The 21,699-nt window shown below is 39.0% G+C and overlaps 1 protein-coding gene across 1 annotated transcript in view; it reads left to right on the top strand.

The window, feature by feature from the left end:
• LOC124594204 (putative thiamine transporter SLC35F3) overlaps positions 1 to 21,699 on the top strand; it is a gene marked incomplete at its 5' end in the record, with an annotated part of 324,621 nt that overhangs the window by 127,068 nt on the left and 175,854 nt on the right. Inside the window, one exon of the mRNA XM_047132567.1 lies at positions 18,375 to 18,564. Within this exon, the coding sequence (XP_046988523.1) occupies positions 18,375 to 18,564 (190 nt within the window). The remainder of the gene's footprint in view (positions 1 to 18,374; positions 18,565 to 21,699) is intronic.

The raw sequence follows: 21,699 nt of genomic DNA, 5'->3' as shown, positions 1-21,699 counted from the left end.
AAGCAGTACAAATGTAAAAATGTTCTATAATGTTTGTAAGTATGCTATCTTTTTGCATGTCTTAGAATTAAGGACCCCACTAATGATTGCAATATTGTCACTGAAACTATTTCTGGAAATAAATAAAAAACAAAAGTATTTTATATCAAGGCAGACCCATGGTCATATATTGTAACATATATAACTTCCTCAAACTTGAATTTGAAGGCAGAACTCCTAATGCTGACATTTGAAAACACAAAAATTAGCTGCAGAAGCATGCAGAATCAGCATGAGAACTATTGACAGAACTGTAAGCAAAAGCATCAGAGCTGTAGACAACTCAGGAAAATTTTGTTTCATGTCTCCTAGAAAGCACAGTATTTGCAAGAAACCTTTAACACAAATGCACGGTTCTGACAACATTCCACATTTGAAATGTATATAGGTCGTGAATACATGACATCACAAAAAGTCATTACAATTATGCATGAGAATATTAGCTTCAAAGGTAACACTTGATCAGTGCAAAGTGTTTTAAAAGATATTGGTTTCAAATGTGTTAAGAAGAGAGATTTTAATGAAAAGAAGTGACACAGGTGAATTAAAAGAAGTGACATAGGTGCAGCACAAACCATATTCCTTATACAAGAAATGAAGCTAGTTCAGCAGTGTATTATCTTGATGAAACATGGATGAATCAGAATCATTCCAGGAATACCTTCTGGAAAATGAGTTATGGTACTGTCGGTATTAAAGTTCCCAAAGGAAAAGGCTCTTGGATAATTATTCTGGTTCAGAATAAACTTGTATTTAGGTGTAAGAAAAATAACAGTAACTACTACTTGGAAATAAACACCGCCACTTCCAAGAAGTGGCTCTCTGAATAATTCTTGCTGTACTTTGCCTAGAAGATGGTCATTTTATTGTTCCATGGATGAATGAATGAATGAATGAATGAAATTTTATTCTCGTTTAGCTATTACAGCAATTGACACAGTCAAGTTACTTATACACAAGTTATACAGCATATATAAATGGGTTGAAGATCAATATGTCACTATTGGTTTTCCATAAAATACAATATTTAAAATCAAATAATATGAAAACATTGCATCATAAATTACTCAGTTAAAGAATTTATGCTGTACTCTCCAAACCGGTACCACTATGATATTTTACAGTCATCAAATTCCTGAAGTGAGTAGCAAGGATTCGCAGCTAACCAACTGAATAATTTGTCTTTAAATAAATCAAATGGAGCTTCCACCAACTCTGGTGGCAGTTTGTCAAACATCTTCATACCCATCACTTCGTAGCTGTTCAGTGACTTGGATAATCTGTAGTAAGGTATGTCAAGATGGCTACTATTTCTGGTTCCATGAGAGTGTACATCTCTTCTACGCTGGTATTCTGATAAGTTGCTCTTTATGTGCAGTAGGGTTTATAACAGTTAATATTTTTAAGTTGATAAACAGTGGTTTGCAGTGGGCCAGTTTATCATTGTTTGTGATAATTCGAATTACTTTCTTCTGAAGTACCAAACTGTCCTGAAGGTGTGAGACTTTGCCCCATATTAAAAGCACATAAGATATAATGCTTTGAAAAAAAAGCAAAGTAGGCTGATCTTACATAGGCCGCAGGTACACGGTTTTTTAAATTCCTTAACAAATACACCACTCTAGACAGCCTTGCACTAATGTATTTAATACGTGGCTCCTAACTCAATTTTTATCTATAACAATACCTAAGGACTTAACACTATCCATGAGGTCTGCTACTGGCAGATCTCTTAAACTAAATACAATCTTTTGAGTTTTACTCTCATTAAGCAGGAATCCATTAGCTCGAAACCAGACTGATGCTTGTGATATTGTGTCATATGCCACAGTTTGGAGCATATCCACGTCTGAGCTGATATTGAAAAAAGTGGTATCATCTCAATAGAGAATGGAGTGAGTATTTATGTAAAATGGTAGATCGTTTGTCATTATGATAAATAGCAGAGGTCCTAATACTGAGCCTTGTGACACATTGCACTTAACTTCAGCAGATCTCTGTTTACTAATACAAACAATTTCTTTATGGTTGCTGAGGAAAGATTTGAAAATGTTGTCACCTTCACTGTTTGTGGTTCCGTAATGAAAACTAGTTTAATGAGGAGTGAAATATGCTCCACACAATCGAAGGCTTTGCTAAGATCACAAAAGGTAGCCTGAGCATAATTTTTTCCTTCATAAGCATTAAGCACTTTTTTAATCAGGGAGTCAATGGCATGGACTGTGGATTTGCCCTTCCTAAAGCCAAATTGTACTGCAGTAATAATGTAATTACATGCCAGATAATCACACAACTGGGAGTTGGCGATTGCTAGATGGGCAATTTTTGTCTCCTTTCTTGTAAATGGGCACTACCCTGGATGCCAGCTGTTACAGAGACAACACTAAGCACAAACATCAGGAAAGTGGATATTGTACTCTGACTGGAACATAAAAATATTCCAGTCACTATAAACCATACTCATGCCAAATTTCTGTGGCAGAACATACAAACTTGACTAACTTGCAATGAGTGTGGTCAAACATTCTTGTGTTTATCTATGTATAACTGTCAGTATAATCTGATGGAATTAATTTTGGCACAGTTAAAGACTGTGTAGGAGAAAGAAACAAAACATTCAGGATAACTGACACTGAATCACTTGTGCATGAAGCAACAGACAACATCCCCTCTTTAATATGAGCACACTGAAATGTGTTCAGGAACAAGACTGAGATAGGGAGGTGAAACTGGGTATAAGCCTTGAACCTACTATGATGTTAAATTTACAATCAGATGGCCCAAACGCAGTCTCATATAGCAGTGATGATGGTGTTATGACATAGACTTTAGACAGAATAAGGTAGTAATGTTTTAGATTTTAAAGACTCTTGGTTGAAAAAATGTGTTTGTCAACATATCAGTTGTATACATCAAATATGGAAACTTCCTGGCCTTTATTGATTAGGATTCTGTATTCTATGAGGTGTGAAGACTATAAGATTGTCACAGCAGAAGCTGAGTAGCACTGTGCTGTAGTGGTTATGATACTAAACTGTTGCATGGTGGGTCATGAGTTCAAAACTCAGCTGAACTGCACAATTTTCATTTCTATATTTGGTTCAACTACATTCTAGAAGTATCCACAAATGTCAAGAATCATTGTATTGGAATGTTCTGTATCTGTATATATACTGTATGTGTTCTGGCCGGAGGCAGTTCATTCCGCACTCTTGTATGTGCAAGTGCTGAATAAACCTTCATCAAGTGAAGTTAGTGGTCGTCATTCATCTAATTACACTTTCTTCTATGTAGCATTATTCTAGTGGAGATGCTGAGTACTGTAATTTGTGATAGCGCACATTATCGACAACACAGCGGCTCCCATCAGGCCATGACAGAACCGCTGTTTATGTGGCAAGAAACCTGAGTTCGGGCCATATTTGACAGATCGCAATCTATTGGAGACAGAAGAAGAAGAGGCTGCTGTGATGACAGCAACTGTGTGCCACCACATGAGACATCATTCCGGGTTCTCTGGTGATGATAGCCAAGATCCAAGCAAGTGGCTGAAGGTATATGAGCATACAGCCAAATTTAACAAAATGGGATGACACCATGTGTTTGGATAATGTATTTTTCTACTTTGAGGGCACTGCCAAACAATGGCATGAGAACAATGAGGAGAAGTTCACAAGCTTTGAAGTATTCCAGGTGGAAATGCGCAAGTGTTTCGGCGACACACAATGACAGAAGTGCAAGGCTGAAGATCAATTAAAGTGCAGGGCACAGCATCCAGGAGAAACTACAGCATCCTACATTCAAGACATCTTGGAACTGTGTAAAATAGTGGATCCTAGAATGAAGGAGGAACATAGGGTTGCACATCTCATGAAGTGTGTTGCTCAGGACTTCTATCAAGCCCTACACCTGAAGGAGGTTTTGACAGCAGACGACTTCATAAAATGGTGTCAGTATATCAAGACAATGCATCAAAAAAGAATTACACACAAGAAGTTTGAACAGCTTCCAAACATTGTATTGATGTCTGTGATGGAGGAAGCAACTGATTTCACAAGTGTTGTTCATCAGATAGTGATAGAGGAAGTTCAGAAGGCACTTGGATTGCACAGCAAGCAAAAAACCGAGATACTTCAAGAGGTCATAAGGGAGGAAGTGGAACAGACATTGAACCCAATCTCTCATCCTTCATTTCCCTTTAAAATGGTGAAAAAGTCGAGACTGAGCCAGACTTATGTTCCTACAATGCCGCATGAGGAACCTGTTTGGACACCAAGGAAGACTGATGTCTGGTGGACCCAGGATAACCAACCACTATGTTTCCACTTTGGATGACTGGCACATGTGGCGCACTATTTTTGAGAAAGGCAGTGGATATTTGCTGATGCCTGCACGAGAAGACAGCAGACCTATCTTATCTGACACCAACTCCAGGACGACGAAGATGAACAATAAGATATGGGTGCAGGACAACATAGGTCACCACTGCCGCAAGCTAGCTGCTGGAGAGGATGCTCCCCAACACGCCAATCAAGGTCTTCATCGACATTTAGAAGCTCCAGCCAATCACCTAGCCGCTGCAACCTGGAAAACTAAAGGGTGCGACCTTCCTTAGGAGGTGAGGCCACCGAAGAGAAAAATCCTCTGCCGTCGATCACTACAAAAATGATAGTAAACTACGTCGATATCCTCATGGATGGTTAACCAGCCCAAGCTCTTGTTGACTCTGGAGCATCATATTCCATATTCAGTCATTTTGGAAGGGTACCATTGGCAGTTTCTGAAAACCGTATTCGTCGACAACAAAACCTCAGCTGAAGGTGGCTAATGGGAAATATGTAAAACTTACAGGAAGATGTACCATTCATGTGGGTATAAGTAGCCATACACAGCCCTTAGAATCCATCATCTTATAAGAGTATAGCCATGATGTCATTCTCGGATGGGACTTTTTGAAAGCTTCTCAGGCAATTATAGATTGTGGTCACTCGGAGATTATGCTACACAAGATTAGATACTGTGGCCAGGAAGATTTGCATCCAAGTGTGTGGAGACTATGTGTGCTGGGTGAAGTGATCATTCCTGCAGTCAGCACTAGAAAGGTAACTGTCACATGTCAAGCCATGCATCAACCCATGAATCTTGTACTAGAATGTAATAGGAGCATACCACTGAAGAATAACTTGGTCATCCCAGCCTCTGTCATCTCAATTAAGAACAGATTCAGTGAACTGTGGATAGTTAACTGTCACCAAGAACCGCAGATCCTGCCAAGACCCATGTGCATAGCAACTGCTGAGCCATTAGTTGAAGATCAGCTGAGAATCATAGAAACCTCCCATGCCAAGTCTGAAGGCAAAATTAGTGCTACAACTAAAAGACAAGATCTTCTAGCTCGACTATCACCAGATCTTACTAAGGAACAACAGAAGAAGCTACTTGCCATTCTTCAAGAGTTCTCTGAATGCTTCAATCCACAGGTGAAGAGCAAATTAGACATATCGATGGTGAAGCACTGGATTACCACTGGAGACCATCAACCAATAAGCCAGAGAGCATACCATGTGTCAGCAACGGAACGTCAAATAATTCGTGACGAGGTAGAGAAAATGATGAAGAATGACATCATTCAGCCTTTGCAGCCCATGGTCATCACCAGTGGTCCTCATAAGGTAGAAGGATGGCAGTTGGTGCTTTTGTGTTGATTACAGGAAGATAACTAAAAAGGACATTTACCCTCTTCCATGAATCGATGAAACACTAGTATGTCTGAAGGGGGATAACTTTTTCTCAACCATGGACATGTACTCGGGATACAGGCAAATCAAAGTAGATGAAGCCATGTGAGAAAACTGCTTTCATCACTCCTGAGGGCCTGTATGAGTTTAAGGTAATGCCGTTTGGTTTGTGTAATGTACCAGCAACTTTTGACTGGATGATAGATAATCTTCTAAGGCACCTGAAGTGAACTATGTGTCTTTGTTATTTAGATGACATTGTAGTGTTCTCAGAGACATTTGATGAACATATAAAATGGCTGGGGGCTGTTCTTAAGTGTCTCCAACAAGGTGGACTGAAACTTAATCCAAGAAAGTGTCTCTTTGGAACAAAAGAAATCTAAATACTTGGACACCTTGTGTCAAACAAAGGTGTGCGGCCAGATCCAGAAAAGGTGAGATCTATAACAGATTTTCCTATTCTTTAAAGTATTAAAGGTGTGAGAAGCTTCCTCGGATTATGTTCTTATTACCGTTGTTTTGTCAAAGACTTTAGTATCAAAGCCAGACTACTCCAAGAGTTGTTAAAAGCTGATGCTAAATTTATTTGGGGTGGTGCTCAACAAGATTCTTTGGATGTGCTGCGAAAATCTCTGACAACTGAGCCTGTACTTGATCTGCATGATGAGAGAGCACGTACAGAACTACACACAGATGCCAGTGGGTATGGGATTGGTGCTGTTCTGGTGCAAATTTCGGTTGGAAAAGAGAAGGTTATATAGTGTGTGCTTCTAGGACACTTACAAAAGCTGAGAGAAACTACTTGACTACAGAAAGAGAATGTCTTGCTGTCATCTGGGACATGTGCAAATTTCAACAGTATATCTATGGAAAAACATTCAGTTGTTACAGACTGCCATTCAATTTTTGGTTGACAGGTCTTAAGGATCGAACAGGATGACTTGCCAGTTGGGCATTACGTCTTCAAGAGTATGACATTACCATAGTGTACAAAAGTGGAAGAAAACACTAAGATCCCGACTGTCTCTCAAGAAACCCCATGCAAGACCATCAAGACTTTGATGAAGATAGTGACTGTCACACTGCTCCTCAGGATCTCTCTGCTGAGTGGAAGAAGGATGCCATGATATCTCAAATTATGCTTGTCTTAAATTGGTCAGAGGATGTGAAAGGACAATTTAAGGTAGTTAATGGATTACTTTGCAAGTAAAACTTTGATCCGTTTGGAAAGAAGTGGCTACCAGTGACACATGCACTTAGATGTTCTTCAGAAATTCCATGACACATCTGAGGCTGGACATTTAGGATTTATTAAGACATATGATAGAATCTGCAAGAGATTTTTCTGGCCAGGTTTATTTAGGAGTGTCCGTCACTATGTGTCGCACTGTTGAGAGTGCCAGAGGAGAAAGGCAGTTCCTCAGAAATCACCTGGCTGATCATACCAATTCCACCAGCTGAAATGCCTTTCAAGTATGTTGGGATTGACCTCCTTCCAACGTCTGCTAGTGGCAATAGATGGATTATTGTTTGCACTGATTATCTGACATGCTATGCCATTACAAAAGCCTTGAAAACAACTGAAGTGTCCGAGGTAACCAAATTCATCTTGGAAGACATTGCATTAAAACACAGTGCCCCAAGGTCATTAATTACGGATTGAGGGAAAGTTTTTTGATGGAATATTGTGACAGAGATAAACTGTTGGTGCAACATTACTCATCACATTATGACTGCCTACCATGCAAAAACCAACAGGCTTACTGAATGCCTTAATAAGACCTTGGTCGGCATGCTGTCAATGTTTGTCAATGTTGAGTAGAGCAACTGGGATGAGATGCTACCTTTTGTGATGTTTACCTACGACACCGCCAAACAAAATGCCACAGGACATATGCCATTTTTCCTGGTGCCTGGGTGTGAGGCGACTATGGCAATGGACACTGTGTTTCCATTACATCCTGACGACGTGGATAACAACTACATTGGCCAGGTGTTAACCAGAGCTGAGGAAGCTCGGCAGTTAGCTTGACTCCGCATGTTACAGGCTCAAGAAAATGATCACCGAAGGTATGACGTGAGCCACCGCCCTGATGTCTACCAGCAAGGTGATCTCATCTGGATCTTCACTCCTGTTCAGAAGGTTGATCTCTCTGAGAAGCTCCTCATGCGCTACTTTGGACCTTATATGGTTGTAAGACAGTTGTCTGATGTTACTTACGAAGTTAAAGATTTTGACCCCAGCACAAGATGATGAAAGATCAGAGATACAGTCAACGTCCTTTGAATGAAGCCCTATAAGGATCCTGCAACCCAGTGTAAATTCGAAGCTCCAGTGACAAGCAACAAGCAGAGAGGTGATGAAGAGTGTAGTGGCAAAAGAAGTTCTAAGATCACCACCAGGATGAGAATCAGTCATCAGGACTCGGAGTATGAAGAATCCATGACTCATTCCCAGACTAGGAGGACATAACACAGAGACACTGTTCTCTTAAGGAGGGAGCAATGTTACACCAGAAGCTGGGTAGCAATGTGGTGTAGTAGTTATGATACTAAACTATTGCATGGAGGGCCGTGAGTTCAAAACTCACCTGAACTGTACAATTTTAATTTCTATATTCGGTTCGAGTATATTCTAAAAGTATCCACAAATGTCAAGAATCATTGTGCTGAAATGTTCTGTTGTTGTATATATACTGTTTGTGTTCTGGCTGGAGGCAGTTTGCTCCACACTGCACTCTTGTATGTGCAAGTGCTGGATAAACCTTTATTAAGTGAAGTTAGTGTTTGTCATTCATCATTACACCTTCTTGTACATGGCAATATTCAACATAGTGCCCAAGGAGAAGTTTAGCATTTTGCAAGTTCTAATATCTCATGAGAATGTGGCCAGACAAATTCATCAAAACTTCCAATATTTCAGCTAGTAAACCCTTCTCATTTTGAAGGCACAAATTGGAAATTGTATTAAATAACAGGGAGAATAGCCTGTTGAGATATCGGTGGTTTTTGACTTTATCAGTTACCATTTCCTCAAGGTATTTACAGAAGATGGTTAATTGTTTGCTTGTTTAGTGGGTCAAAAATGTGGTCTCTCACTTTAATCTCAAACAAGTTACTTTACACCCATAATGCCCATTGACAGTGGAAAGTATGACAACACACTGACCATTTTTATGATAGTCTTTTGCATTTGGCTTTGCTATCAGTAATTCTCTTTTACACACAGTGATTTACACTTGACTACATTCAAACACACTCACATATATGTGCTTCATGTATTTTTTTAAAATTCTATGGAGTGGAAGCAGTTGTCAAGTAAATATAATGATTTTGGTTTGTGTTTGAGGTTAATTTTATGGTGTATTGCATTTTTACTTGCTGTACAATCCAAATTACAACAAATGACAGTTACTACAGCCAGTTTTAATGACATTTTCATTAAAGAATCATCAGTTTGAGGAAAATAATTGTACTTGATTTCTTCATAAAGCTACATCAACTGTTGTTGCTCTCCGACATCACACAGGCTATAACTGCAGAGCAGTGGACACACTGTCATCAAGACATGAGGAAAGATTTTCTCATGTAGACAATCAATCAAAATCAAATTTTAAAATTCATTATTCCTCTCATAGACTTGAATGTATGCTTTGATTTATGGTAGGCAAATGAACTGATCATTGCCCACATCAATACAGTTTGGCAATGCAGACTTTTATTCAACCAGTCTCTACCACCACAAATGTGCAGACCTCACCCCTCCACATTTCCCTATCACTTAGTCTCTATGTGCAAAAGAGCCTTCTTTGGTGACACAGGCCATAATCATCGATGACTTGCTGTGGCATTTGACATCAGCTTTCTGCATATCATTCACCTTCCCAACAATTTCATTCACTGTTTGCACATATTGTGTTTCAATATCCAGTTACATCTACATTCACTGTAACAGCACTCACCTTTTGAATACCAACTGTAAAATTTTTTTGCTCCTCATATTTCATTAATACTATCTTTTGAACTGTTACTCGAATTGCTACTACTATTACTTCACTATCATTATATTGGTTAATCAGTTGTTATTAACCTCATTATTTAACCATAAAAAAAGATAATAAAATAATTTTGCTTTTTCAAGTTGTTTATTTTTTTCATGGCACTCTGACATTCATTTTCACAATAATCTTTATACTTTGTAGATAAATCATCTTCTAACTCATCATCTTCTGCTGTCATTATACCTACTTCTTTTAGTATGATGATAATAATATGAAAGGATAGATTTCTACTCACCATGTAGAAGAATTGCTGAAATGCAGACAGGCACAACAAAAAGACTCCTAAACATCTAAGCTCTTGGCCAAAAGGCCTTCTTCTAAAGTAGACAACAGACACTCATTCACAAAAGCACAACTCATACACACATGACCACTGTCTCTGGCCAGTGAGGTTGGACTGTGAGCCACTGCACATGATGGGAGAAACAGTCTGGGTGGTGAGGGTAAGGGGGAGGCTGGGGAAGGACGGGGAGGTAGCATGTGAGAAGTGTGAGAAGGCAAAGTGCTGCTTGTGGGAGTGTACAGGGACATGGTGGTGACAGGGAGGGACAGCTAAGTCCAATCAGCTGCTTACGAAGTAGGGCAGGCAGATTGGACTTAATAAGGAGAGAAGTAGAGGAAGGGAAAAAAGACTGTGGGTGCATTGATGGAATAGAAGGCTGCTTAGTGGTGGAATGGGAGCAGGGAAGGGGATTAGTGGGTGAGGGACAGGGACTAATGAAGTTTGAGGCCAAGATTGATACAGGAATGTAGGATAAACTACAGGGAGAGTTAGCACCTGTAGTTCAGAAAAGGTGTTGGTAGGAAGGATCCAGATAGCACAGGCAATGAAGCTGTCATTGAAGTGAAGAGTGTTATGTTGGGCAGCACAATGAGCAACTGAATCATCCAGCTATCTCCTGTCCACAATTTATATGTTGTCATTCATGCAGACAAGCAGTTTGTTAGTTGTCGTGCCCACATAGGATGCAGCACAATGGTTGCAGCTTAGTTTGTTGATAACATGACTTCTTCCATAGATAGCCTGCTTTTGATGAGTTACGTGATGTTTGTGACTGGACTGGAGCAGATGGTGGTTTAAGGATGTATGGGACAGATCTTGAATCTAGGTCTATTACAGGGATATGAGCCATGATGCAAGGGGTTGGGAGCAGGGGTGGAGTAGGGATGAATGATGCTATTGCGTATGTTTGGTGGGCGGTAGAGTACTACTGTGGGAGAGATGGGATGGGTAGTGGGTAGGATATTGATTATTTCAGGGATATTGAGGGGTAGTCAAAATCCTGGTGGAGAATGTGATTGAGTCAGTTACTCCAGATTTGGGTGGTACTGAGTCATGAGAGGAATGCTCCTTTGAGGCAGTATGGTGGGATTTTTGGAGATAGTGGTGATTGGAGAGGTAAAGCTTAGTAGATCTGTTTCACTACAAGGGTGTGATGGTAATTTGGTCTGTTAGGGCATCAGTGAGACTCTTGGTGTATTTGGAGATGGATTACTCATCACTAGAAGTGCAACAGCCATGAGTGGCTAGGCTGTATGGCTGGACTTCTCGGTGTGGAATGGGTTGCAGCTATCAAAGTGGAGGTATTGCTGGTGGTTGGTAGGTTTGAGATGGATGGAGGTACTGATGTAACCATCTTTGAGGTGGGCTTGTTGGGTTGAGGAGCACCAGGTGAAGCAAATGGGGCAGAAGGTGTTGAGGTACTGAACAAATGTGGATAGGGTCTTCTCACCCTCAATCCAGTCCATCAGTACCTCTGCCCATACCACACCTACCAGCCACTAAAATTACGTTCACTTTGACAGCTACCACCTATTCCACACCAAGATGCCCCTTCCATCCAACAGAGCCACCCATAGCTGTCACATTTGTTATGACAAGCAATCCCTCTTCAAATATACCAAGGGTCCGACAGAGGCTTTCACAGACTGAAATTACGCTGCTAACCTTGTACAGAACATGCCTTATCTCTCCAGTCACCCACCACCTCCCAAAGTCCCACCATCCAGCAATGAAGGAGCATTCCACTCATGACTCAGTATCACCCAGGACTGGAGCAATAGCAACTGAAACAGATTCTCCATCAGGGTTATGACTACCTCTCATCGTGTCCTGAAGTGAGGATTGTCCTACCCACTATCCTTCCCACAGTGATATTCCACTGCCCATCAAACCTACATAATATCCTTGCCCATCAATACTCCACCCCTGCTCCTAACCTCTTGCCTCATTGTTCCTATCCTTGCAATGGGTCTAGATTCTAGACCTGTTCCATAGTCTTCAAACCACCACCAACTCCTGGCCAGTCACAAGCATCACTTAACCCATCAAAGGCAGGGCTTACTATGAAAGCAGTCATGTGATTTCGAGCTGAACTCCAACCACTGTGCTGCATTCTACATGACTGCTGACAATCAGCAAGCTGTCTGTCCACCTGAATGACCACTGATAAATTGTGGCCAAGAGAAAGCTGGACCACTCAGTTGCTGAGCACACTGTCCAACACAACATTCTTCACTTCAGTGAGTGCTTCACACCCTGCACCATCTAGATCCTTCCTAGCAACACCAGCTTCTCTGTACTGAACAGGTGCGAACTCTCCCTGCAACACATTCTGTAACCACCCTAGCCTCAGCTTTCATTAGTCCCGCATCCTTCACCCACCTATCCTCTTCACTGCTCCCATTCCACCACTAGACAGCCTCCTATTCTACCACTGTGCCCACAGTCTTTTGTTCCCTTCTCCACTTCTCTCCATTTCTACTCTCACTCTCCCTCTCATCTGAATGCACCCAGATGCCCTACCCTGTCCTCACCACTTCCCTGTACACTCCTGGAGGCAGCACTTTATCATTCCCCACCTTATCCTGCTATCCCATCCCCCTCCCTGTTCCACACTGCTCCTTACCCCCATCATCCACACTGATTCTCCCATCATGTGCAGTTGCTTGTAGTCTGGTCTTGATGGCCAGAGATAATGGTCATGTATGGATGAGTTGTGCTTGCATGAATGTGTGTGTGATGTCTACCTTAGATGAAGTCCTTTTGGCCAAAAGTTCAAATGTTTAGCAATCTTTTTGTTGCACCTGTCTGTGACTCAACGTCTCCTCTATATGGTGAGTAGTGATCTATCCATTTCATAATATTGTTTTTTTCACATCCTTAATTTTCTGTTATTTTAGTAGTACATGATTTTTATTACTGGAAACATTTTTACTTAGCATATGACATGATTTTGGTTCCTCACCTACCTTACTCTCATCTGAGATTATGTGAAATTAAAGTACAATTATTTACAAGTGGCTCTTTCCTGTATCTTCCACAAGTCCAAGACCCAACTGGAGCAAATCTGTTTAAATGATTGGATCCAAAATTACCATTGTCTCCCACACTTTTGTCTCTGGAATTCCTCGTACCATTTCTGTTTCCATTTGGACCATTTGTTGTCCAGTTATTTCTTTGATCACCATTATTTCTCCAAGAGTCTGCTTTATTCATCATATTCACATGGTAATTCCTCCTTGAATGATTCCTATCCTCGAAGTTTCTTCCACTGGTCTTCGTCTGTGGGCCTCACTCTTCCCACTTTTTCCACATAGTTCAAAACATAATTTATATTACGTCAGAGCAGGCAAAATCAACACTCTAATCCCCTGTGAAAGTTTATTTTCTAATCTCATAACTATCCTTTCATTACATATTTCTACCTGCAAATATTTAAGTTCATTTAAGTTCATTTTTTTAGGATCATACATATGACCTCCCTAACATTCATTTAAAATCTTCTGCTGTCCATCTGTAGACCAATATTCATTCAAAAACAATTTCTTAAACTCTTCCCATGATCTACAAGATTATGCAACCTCAGCTGCCAAACCATAAGCATCAGACTTCAAAAATCCCCTTAAAATAGGTAGTTTTTCTTTATCACTCCAATTTTCTGATAAATCATTGAATTGTTTAATACAATCAAGATCGTATACTTCACCAAAAGGTTTGAAATTATTAAATTTCTTACAACTAACAAAAAGAAACTCTGTTAGGTACTGTACAGACACCATGTTTAACACTTTGCTGACCCTCTTCTCAATTTCAGCAAACGTAGAGTCTACATCTTCCTTGATTATCTTTTCAATGACAATCACATATTTACTTCTACTTCTTTTTCTACCATCTCAGAATTCTATCACATAAATCCGTTTTAATTTGGTCAATGCAACTTTCAGTTCTTCCCTGTTATCAGAACTAAATTTCTTTGATACTTGTAAATTATTATTACATGAATTAGCAACAGTTTCCATTCTACCTTCACATAGTTTCCACATTCTAATTTTGTTAGCTGTACAAACACTGCTAGCGTTATTCAATTTTGCCTCTGTATCTTCTACTTCTTCTTTTAATTTATTTTCAAAAGCATCTTTCATAGGCTCTATTTTCTTGTTTAGTTGTAGTTACACTAATTTCTTCAGTGCTTTTGTCCATTTTTTAATCTAATCTGCTAATGTCACACTTACTACACATATTCTCATACATTTACTTCATAATCTGCCTCAATGACAACTTAATTTCCTCATTTCATGACTTTTTGTGCATTCCATGATTTTCATTGTATAATTCTTGCCTGATTTTAACTTTTTCCATGAATTTGGAACTGTACATTTCTTTATTCATACAACCATGAGCGGTAGGTGAAGCCGTAGACATTTTGTTCAAAATTTTACTGTTAAGGTGTTCATCACTAAAGTCAAAAACTAACCTAAACCCACTATCATCTTCTGGTTCACTTTTAATGGCTCCTTTTTGTTTATATATCAAATTAAATTCATCTATTCTGTCCATAACAACACTATTTTCTTCAATTCATATTGCTTACTCCCTGTCTGTTACCACTTAACACACTGTCCTTAATCTCACTATCACACACTTTTGTGAATAATCACTGACAATGAAATGGAATGTCAGTTTACCTTGATTATTTTCTGCAATTGTGGCTGCTGTTGTCTCATCTGCTAACTGATGTAGCTTGTAACCTCCATGTCAGCTGTGCTCAGTGTGTTGTTTACATGTGGTCTGCACCATGCTGGTCGCATAGGATGTGACATCAGCTGAACCTGCTCGCTGACTGACTGTTGTCCAAAATGGAATCACAGGAACATCAGGCACTACTGTACTTCGATTGGTTGATTTGTTCCCATATAATAGCATCCCTCTTCTACACATAATTTCAAACAATTAAAATTTCACTGTTCCAAAAACTAATTGTGCACTGCCGTATCTTTTGCTGTCACAGTCCATTCTAACCAATTGAATTTGAATTATTAAGTTCCATAATCACTATGACTATCCTCTCTTCCTCCTCCTCCTAATTATCACAGTCACTGTCTATTATTTGTCACATTTTCTGGTTTTGTGAGCTCATAAGCCCTCATTGTGCCAGGAAAGAACCATCATCATCTGAAAAAGGAACAAAATGCAGCTTTCTGTACTGCATAAATCTGTTATAACTGTCACCATATTTTCATTGTCACTTCACTATTTTGTAAATTCACTGTTTCATGAAAGTTCCTTTCCATGATGCTTCCATGACAAAGTGTTCCAAAACTGTAGGGCACCAAATGTAGCTTACCTATTTTGTCTGCACAGTTAGCCTTGATAGCACTACTTTCATTGAAATGGGCTGAAAAGTTGGCAGTGGAAATCAGCTAGTGTCATTAATGTTGTCTACACCAAAAATTTAAGTTCAAATACATTAACTGTCCTTGGTTGCTAAATGAACTAATGTTTATGCTCAGTTCGAGTCTCATCTACTTTGATCAGATGAACTGCCACAATTGAGGAACATATTTATAGAATAAAAATTCTCTTTAGTTGTCAGTACTTTTCTTAATTTATTCTATGACTTGTTTTGAAGTTTAAAGCTTCATCCTCAGGTGCCACCAAATAATTATGGGAGCATAAATATGTGGTGGTCAGGCCAGTCAGTCATGGGGGACCATACCCATGTCAAACAAATGCCCTCAAGTTTGTTTGATGTGTGTGTGATCCCTTGTGACTGACTGGCTTGACTGCAATACATTTATATTTCCATAATTACTGGTAGTTGATAATGCCTGAAGATGGAACTGTAAGCTCCAAACCTGGTTGTAGAATAAATTAAAAAATTACAAGCAACTGAAGTGGTTTTTATTTTATAAACTCATCTACAATAATTATCCACAAATAAATGAATAACAACATACTACAGTTGGTTGATATCCTATAATATTGTTTGAGTGCAGTAACCTAACGATAATGTAATCCATCACAATTGTTCATGTATAGTGTGACTGTATAGGTCACCCATTACACTGTCCATTCAATCAGATAATCATATCATAATGAATAAAGTATGAACAGTAATTATTGGTTTTGCACACAATACCATTAATGACCTAGCTCCATTGCCACAGATGGTGGTAATCATTATTGAAGTTGAACACTGCTGTATCCTGCTACAAGTGCATGTAAGTGTGCCAACTGTAGTGTCATCACACATGTACATTTAAATCAACCGCCAAAGGCAGTGACTCTCGTGCACCAGCTGCCAGTGACTCAAACCTTTACATGACCAGAGCAGTGCTGGCTCACTCTCACTAAGTTGTTTTAGTTTGTACCTCTCACATCAGTTGTTCTCTGTATCACTTATGTAGCATGTTCTGAATGATTCTTTTGTCTTGTTACAAGTGTAATCATGAGACGCTTATTTCTGTTAGTGTTCAGAGGTTTATGAGTAAAGCCATATTTGTGTTTCTTGGATCAATTTCATGTATTACTTGGTTACTACACAACTGATTGATACACAGAATAACTTACGTGAGTGGCAAAGAGAAAGAACACAGTGAGAGTGAGTCAGTGCTGCTCCACATGCATAAAGGTGTGAGTCACCAGTAGATGGCATGGTGGAAACCGTCGCGTGTGGCCACTTCCTACAGGCAGCCACTAGCGGCCGGCCCATGCTGATGCAGTTGGCAGTTATTTAAGTACACACCACACCTGGTGCACTTACACTCACAATCACATGCAGGATACAGAAAACACAGTTAATGAGAATACTTACACAGTCACAGTCCAATTAATCATGGGGAACAGTCACTAAAATTAGTGATAGAACTCCTGGACATGATATTTAGATAACATACAGTACATTTTCCGATTTATAATCCATATTAAATTAACTGTGTTACGTTATTCTGTATTGACAGATAAAGATCTTACTTATTTCAAAACTCTACAAACTGAGCTAGAACTGAACTGAACTCCTTTCATAAGTTTACAATAACCAAAACTGAATGTATACGTTGTTGCTTGCCCCATCTTCACAAATTACAATTAAAGATTTACATTTCTGAGAAATTGAATGGTGGATGCATATTTGTTGAAGCATGAACTTCCAGATACAGTAGTATTTTCTGCTGAATTGCCTGGTTAGTTTGCCTAGATACTGTATGTGATTCTATTTCAGAAACAATGTTGTACCTAAAATTGTTAATTACTTTGAAATTAGATGATCACAAGTGATCCTAACATATTTTTGTCACTGGTTGCATGAACACTTTATTTATTTCTACAGCTTTGTCATCTACTTTATCATGAAGTCAGTAATTGCCTATACATTTACATATGAACAATAATAACAAAACCTGAAATCACTTATAATTCATAATTAACATGGTCTTTAGCTAAACAGACTATTTCACTACATTCCTAACAATAAAAAGAATGTAACTGTCAATAAAGTTAAGTTGAATTAGTCCTTTGTCAATATTTGAGATTTCTAGGTACTTTTCACATGTTACATACATGACAATATTGAAGATACCACAAAATTTGCAAAAAAAATATTCAGTTTTGGGGGAAGGAAAACGTAACAGATGGAAAGAATCCACTTGCTTTTTTATATCCATTTCCTTAAAAATAGTTCAGTATTATCAGGTACTGCTTATGACTAATTGTACAGTGTAGCTGGAATGTATTTTCAGAACACTGTAGGATATTTTCTTATTTTTTCCTTAGTCTATAAAGACATTGTAAGCCAAGACTCCACAGAAAAACTAAAACAGATACTGAACAAAACAAGTACAAAAATGATTATAGGTTGTTCTTTCACAAATCTTCTCGATAGTGATCCATACTGTATTACAAATGGAATTACCTGTGAATTCCCAAGTGGTGGAATAAAAGGGAACCAACAATATCCTTCAGATAATTGTGCCAAATATGACAATGCTCTGGTTAATGTACTAAGCTCAGATTCAAGAGTTGCAAATTTGAAATTTGTTATGTAACTCAGATTTAAATTCCAATAATTTTCCAAAACCATTTTAGGAGAATGACAAATGAGTCTTCCAACTGCTTCAAACCACTTGTTTTCCTTATCCTTTTCATTTAGTCTTTTGTTGTGTCACTATGAACAAAACTTTAAATGCTTCCCATCCTTCTTTTTCCTTTTTTTCTAAATAATAAGGAGAATTGTCTAATAGTGAATTTTATTTACAGGTATTGTTCAAAAAAGTAATTGGAGAAGCAAGTTATGGACAAGTATCTCTCTTCTTCTCACTGATTGGCATGTTCAATGCTGCCTTATTATGGCCTGTGTGCCTTACACTGTACTTCACAGGCACTGAAATACTGCACTGGAGGCAACTGCCATGGCCAGCGTTGCTTGGAGCAAGTGGCCTATCTCTTGGTAAATTTTGTTTTCATGGCAACAGCTTTTGATGTGCTCAGCATTCTGAATTTTTTAAAATCTCTCTGCCAATATGTAAAATTTTCTTTTTGTAAAACAGAAATACTTGTATCCATATGGTAGATTGTGAATGCAACTGAAACTGTGGAAAAAGAAGCAACTAACATTATTACTTACAATGTGGTACCAAAATTGCACTATAGTACAAAATCCAAATTAGATATCAACTTAAGACCCTGCAAACATGTAATTCTCCTGGGCTGTCAAACAAACACAGATAAAAATCTTTTATGAATTTTATCATGGAGAATCCTAAGAGGTATATAAATTATTTAAGAAGTAAAGGTAATTGGAGACAGAACAGAGGAAGAGGGAGAATGAGGAGAGAAGGATGTGAGTGCAGGATTAGGGAAGTTCAGAAAAAGCTTGTGTTTGGGATGTGGGTCCAGATGGCATGGGTTGTGAAGTAGCCATCAAAATTGAGCATGTTAAGGTTAGCAATGTGCTTACCACTGGGTGAAACTCTGATCATGACCACAGTTTGGTGATGGCCATCCATTTGCGTGGATAGATAGTTGATGGTCACATCCACATAAAATGGTGTGTGTAAATTACTGCTGCATTGGTACATGATATGATTTACTTCACAGGTAGTCATTCCTGTGTTATGGTATAATAAATATGTGATGGGACAGGTTTAGGAAGACAGCATAGATTTATCAGATTGGTCTTACATCTTGGTCTTCCACAGGAATATGAACAATGTAGCAAGGGGCTGGTCTAGAAGCAGATTATTTGGATTAGATGGGTGGCAGAATATTACTTTGGGAATGGTGTGAAGGAATGTTCCTCATTTCTGGACAAAGTGATACACGGGGGAGGCCCTAATGAGAGATATGGTCAAGGGATGATATTGTATGGTACAGAGAGTGTTCCTTTGTGGCCGGTTGTACTGGGGGCATTCACAGGATTAGGAGCATATGTGTATGTGGCACAGGAAATCTGGTTGTGGACTATATTGAGAGAGCAATGCCTCTCTGTGAAGGCTGTCAGCATGCTGCACTAGGTACTGCTCATCACTGTAGATATATCATCCATGGTTGGCCATACTATATGAAAGACATTTCATTGCTGTGAAATGGTTTTGGTATTGGTATATCTTCCCCTCAAAGAATAAGTAGTTATGTGTGAGGACACAGTTTCTGAGGTGTATAAGGAATGAAGTTGTGTGTGCCTGTTCCACACCCATCTTCACCCCTGCCCCATGACCCTAACTTTCCTAATCCTGCACTCACATCCTCCTCTCTTCATTCTCCCTCTTCCTCTGTTCTGTCTCCATGGCCACTTTGAGAACATTATTTCACACAAGTGACTTATTATTTGTTTCCCCCTTTTCCCACATACTATTTCACCCATCAGATTTTGCTACTAATTGTTATAAGCACTGTCTACAAGTCTTGCACTTGGGTGCTCCTCTCAGCTTGGTGGTGCAAGTGGCTGCTGCTGATTGTGATATGGTGTCTCTGGCAAGCCTCTCAACTTGGTATCCGCAGTGGTGGCTTATGGTGCTTGGTCCTTATATTAGCCCTGTATGTCTCCCCCTCCCAATCCACTCCCCCACACCATTGTGTTCAATTCACTTGCCTGCAGCTAAAATGATCTCACTGATGCCACATTCCTATCTCATATACCTGCTGTCTCCCCCTTCCAGCTGTCAGCCTCTCTTCTCTGGTCCTCTCTCCCCCTCCATGCCTCCTTTATCCCCTTGAAATTTCACCCAATGTAACCACTCTGTCCAATCCTATTGCACTACATCAGTCTCCCATAAGAAAAATGTATATTTTCATTTTGCAGTAGTACATGTAGTGAAGGATAATGAGCTGGAAACACTGAAAGATATAAAGCTGATCACAGACCAAAAAAAGTAAATGAAATGGACAATGCATGAAAATAACATACCTAGCATTTGTCAAGGAACACAAACCTTCCGGAGGGAATCAGAATGTTGAGATACAGCATCAGTTTCAAACTCTAGTGGTATCAGTCATCATTAGTACAATGTATAAAAATGATGGTAGAGTTACACGTAATGAAATGTTGTCTGAACAAAGCTGCACAAATATCTGCTCAGATCTTGATAAGATTTCAAAGGGGTGTGAAGACAGGCAACTTGCTTTAAATGTACAGAAATGTAAACTCATGCAATTCATGGAACACAAGAGACTCTATAGATCTTCAAGAAAAATGTATAAATGCACAATATTACTAATGAGTGTGAACTGTCACTAAGAGATAGTGCAACTCCTATCTCATTACATGTATACTCATCCTCTCTGGCATACATTTCATTCTGATGCAAAGCCTCCTCATCATTTTGTACTCTTCTATCGCCAGTTTTCCACTCTAGTTCTTACTGTATGATTACAGCATCAATGACTCACAACTGGAATCGTTTAATTTATACGATTGCCTGAATGTAACAATTTGTGTGATACAAAATGGAATGATCAAATACATTCACTTGTAAAGCAGGTGTCAGACTTTAGTTCATTGGCAGGTTACTATATACACTATATAGTAGATTATTTAAACACTTCTGTGTCTCAGCTTAAAACGTTGATCAAATGTGTGCAACCTATACCAAATAGTACTAACAGGGAACATTGAACATATTCAAATAAGGACAGCAAAAATGGTTACAAGTTTGTTTGAGCCACTGTAGGCTGTTGTGGAAATGTAGAAAAATATGAATTGTCAGGAACTTGAAGATATATTCCAGTTACTAGTAAACACCTACTTACTAAGTTTCAAGAACCGGCAGTAAGTGAAGAATCTAGAAACATACTTCAGTCTCCAACATATCACTCCAGTAGGAACTATAAAGACAAGATTAGTCCAACTGCAGAGTATTTAAGGAGTCATACTTTCCTTTCACTGTTTTTGAATGGAGCAGAAAGGAACATTAACATATAGTACCAGTATAATGCTAAGTACCCTTTGCCATTTGTATCGATGCACGTGTAGAAAAAGTGGAAAGAAAGGCAGACACTTGCTGGCAAGCAGTTGATCAAAGATGCAGTAACATGTCTGTGCTTACACTCACAGCCATTGGCATGCTGACTGTTTATGAGGGCT

The sequence above is a fragment of the Schistocerca americana genome, chromosome 1 (assembly GCF_021461395.2).
Source record: "Schistocerca americana isolate TAMUIC-IGC-003095 chromosome 1, iqSchAmer2.1, whole genome shotgun sequence".
NCBI classification, from domain to species: domain Eukaryota; kingdom Metazoa; phylum Arthropoda; class Insecta; order Orthoptera; family Acrididae; genus Schistocerca; species Schistocerca americana.
Note: the sequence above shows the minus strand (reverse complement) of the source record. Positions and strands in the feature narration are given on the sequence as shown.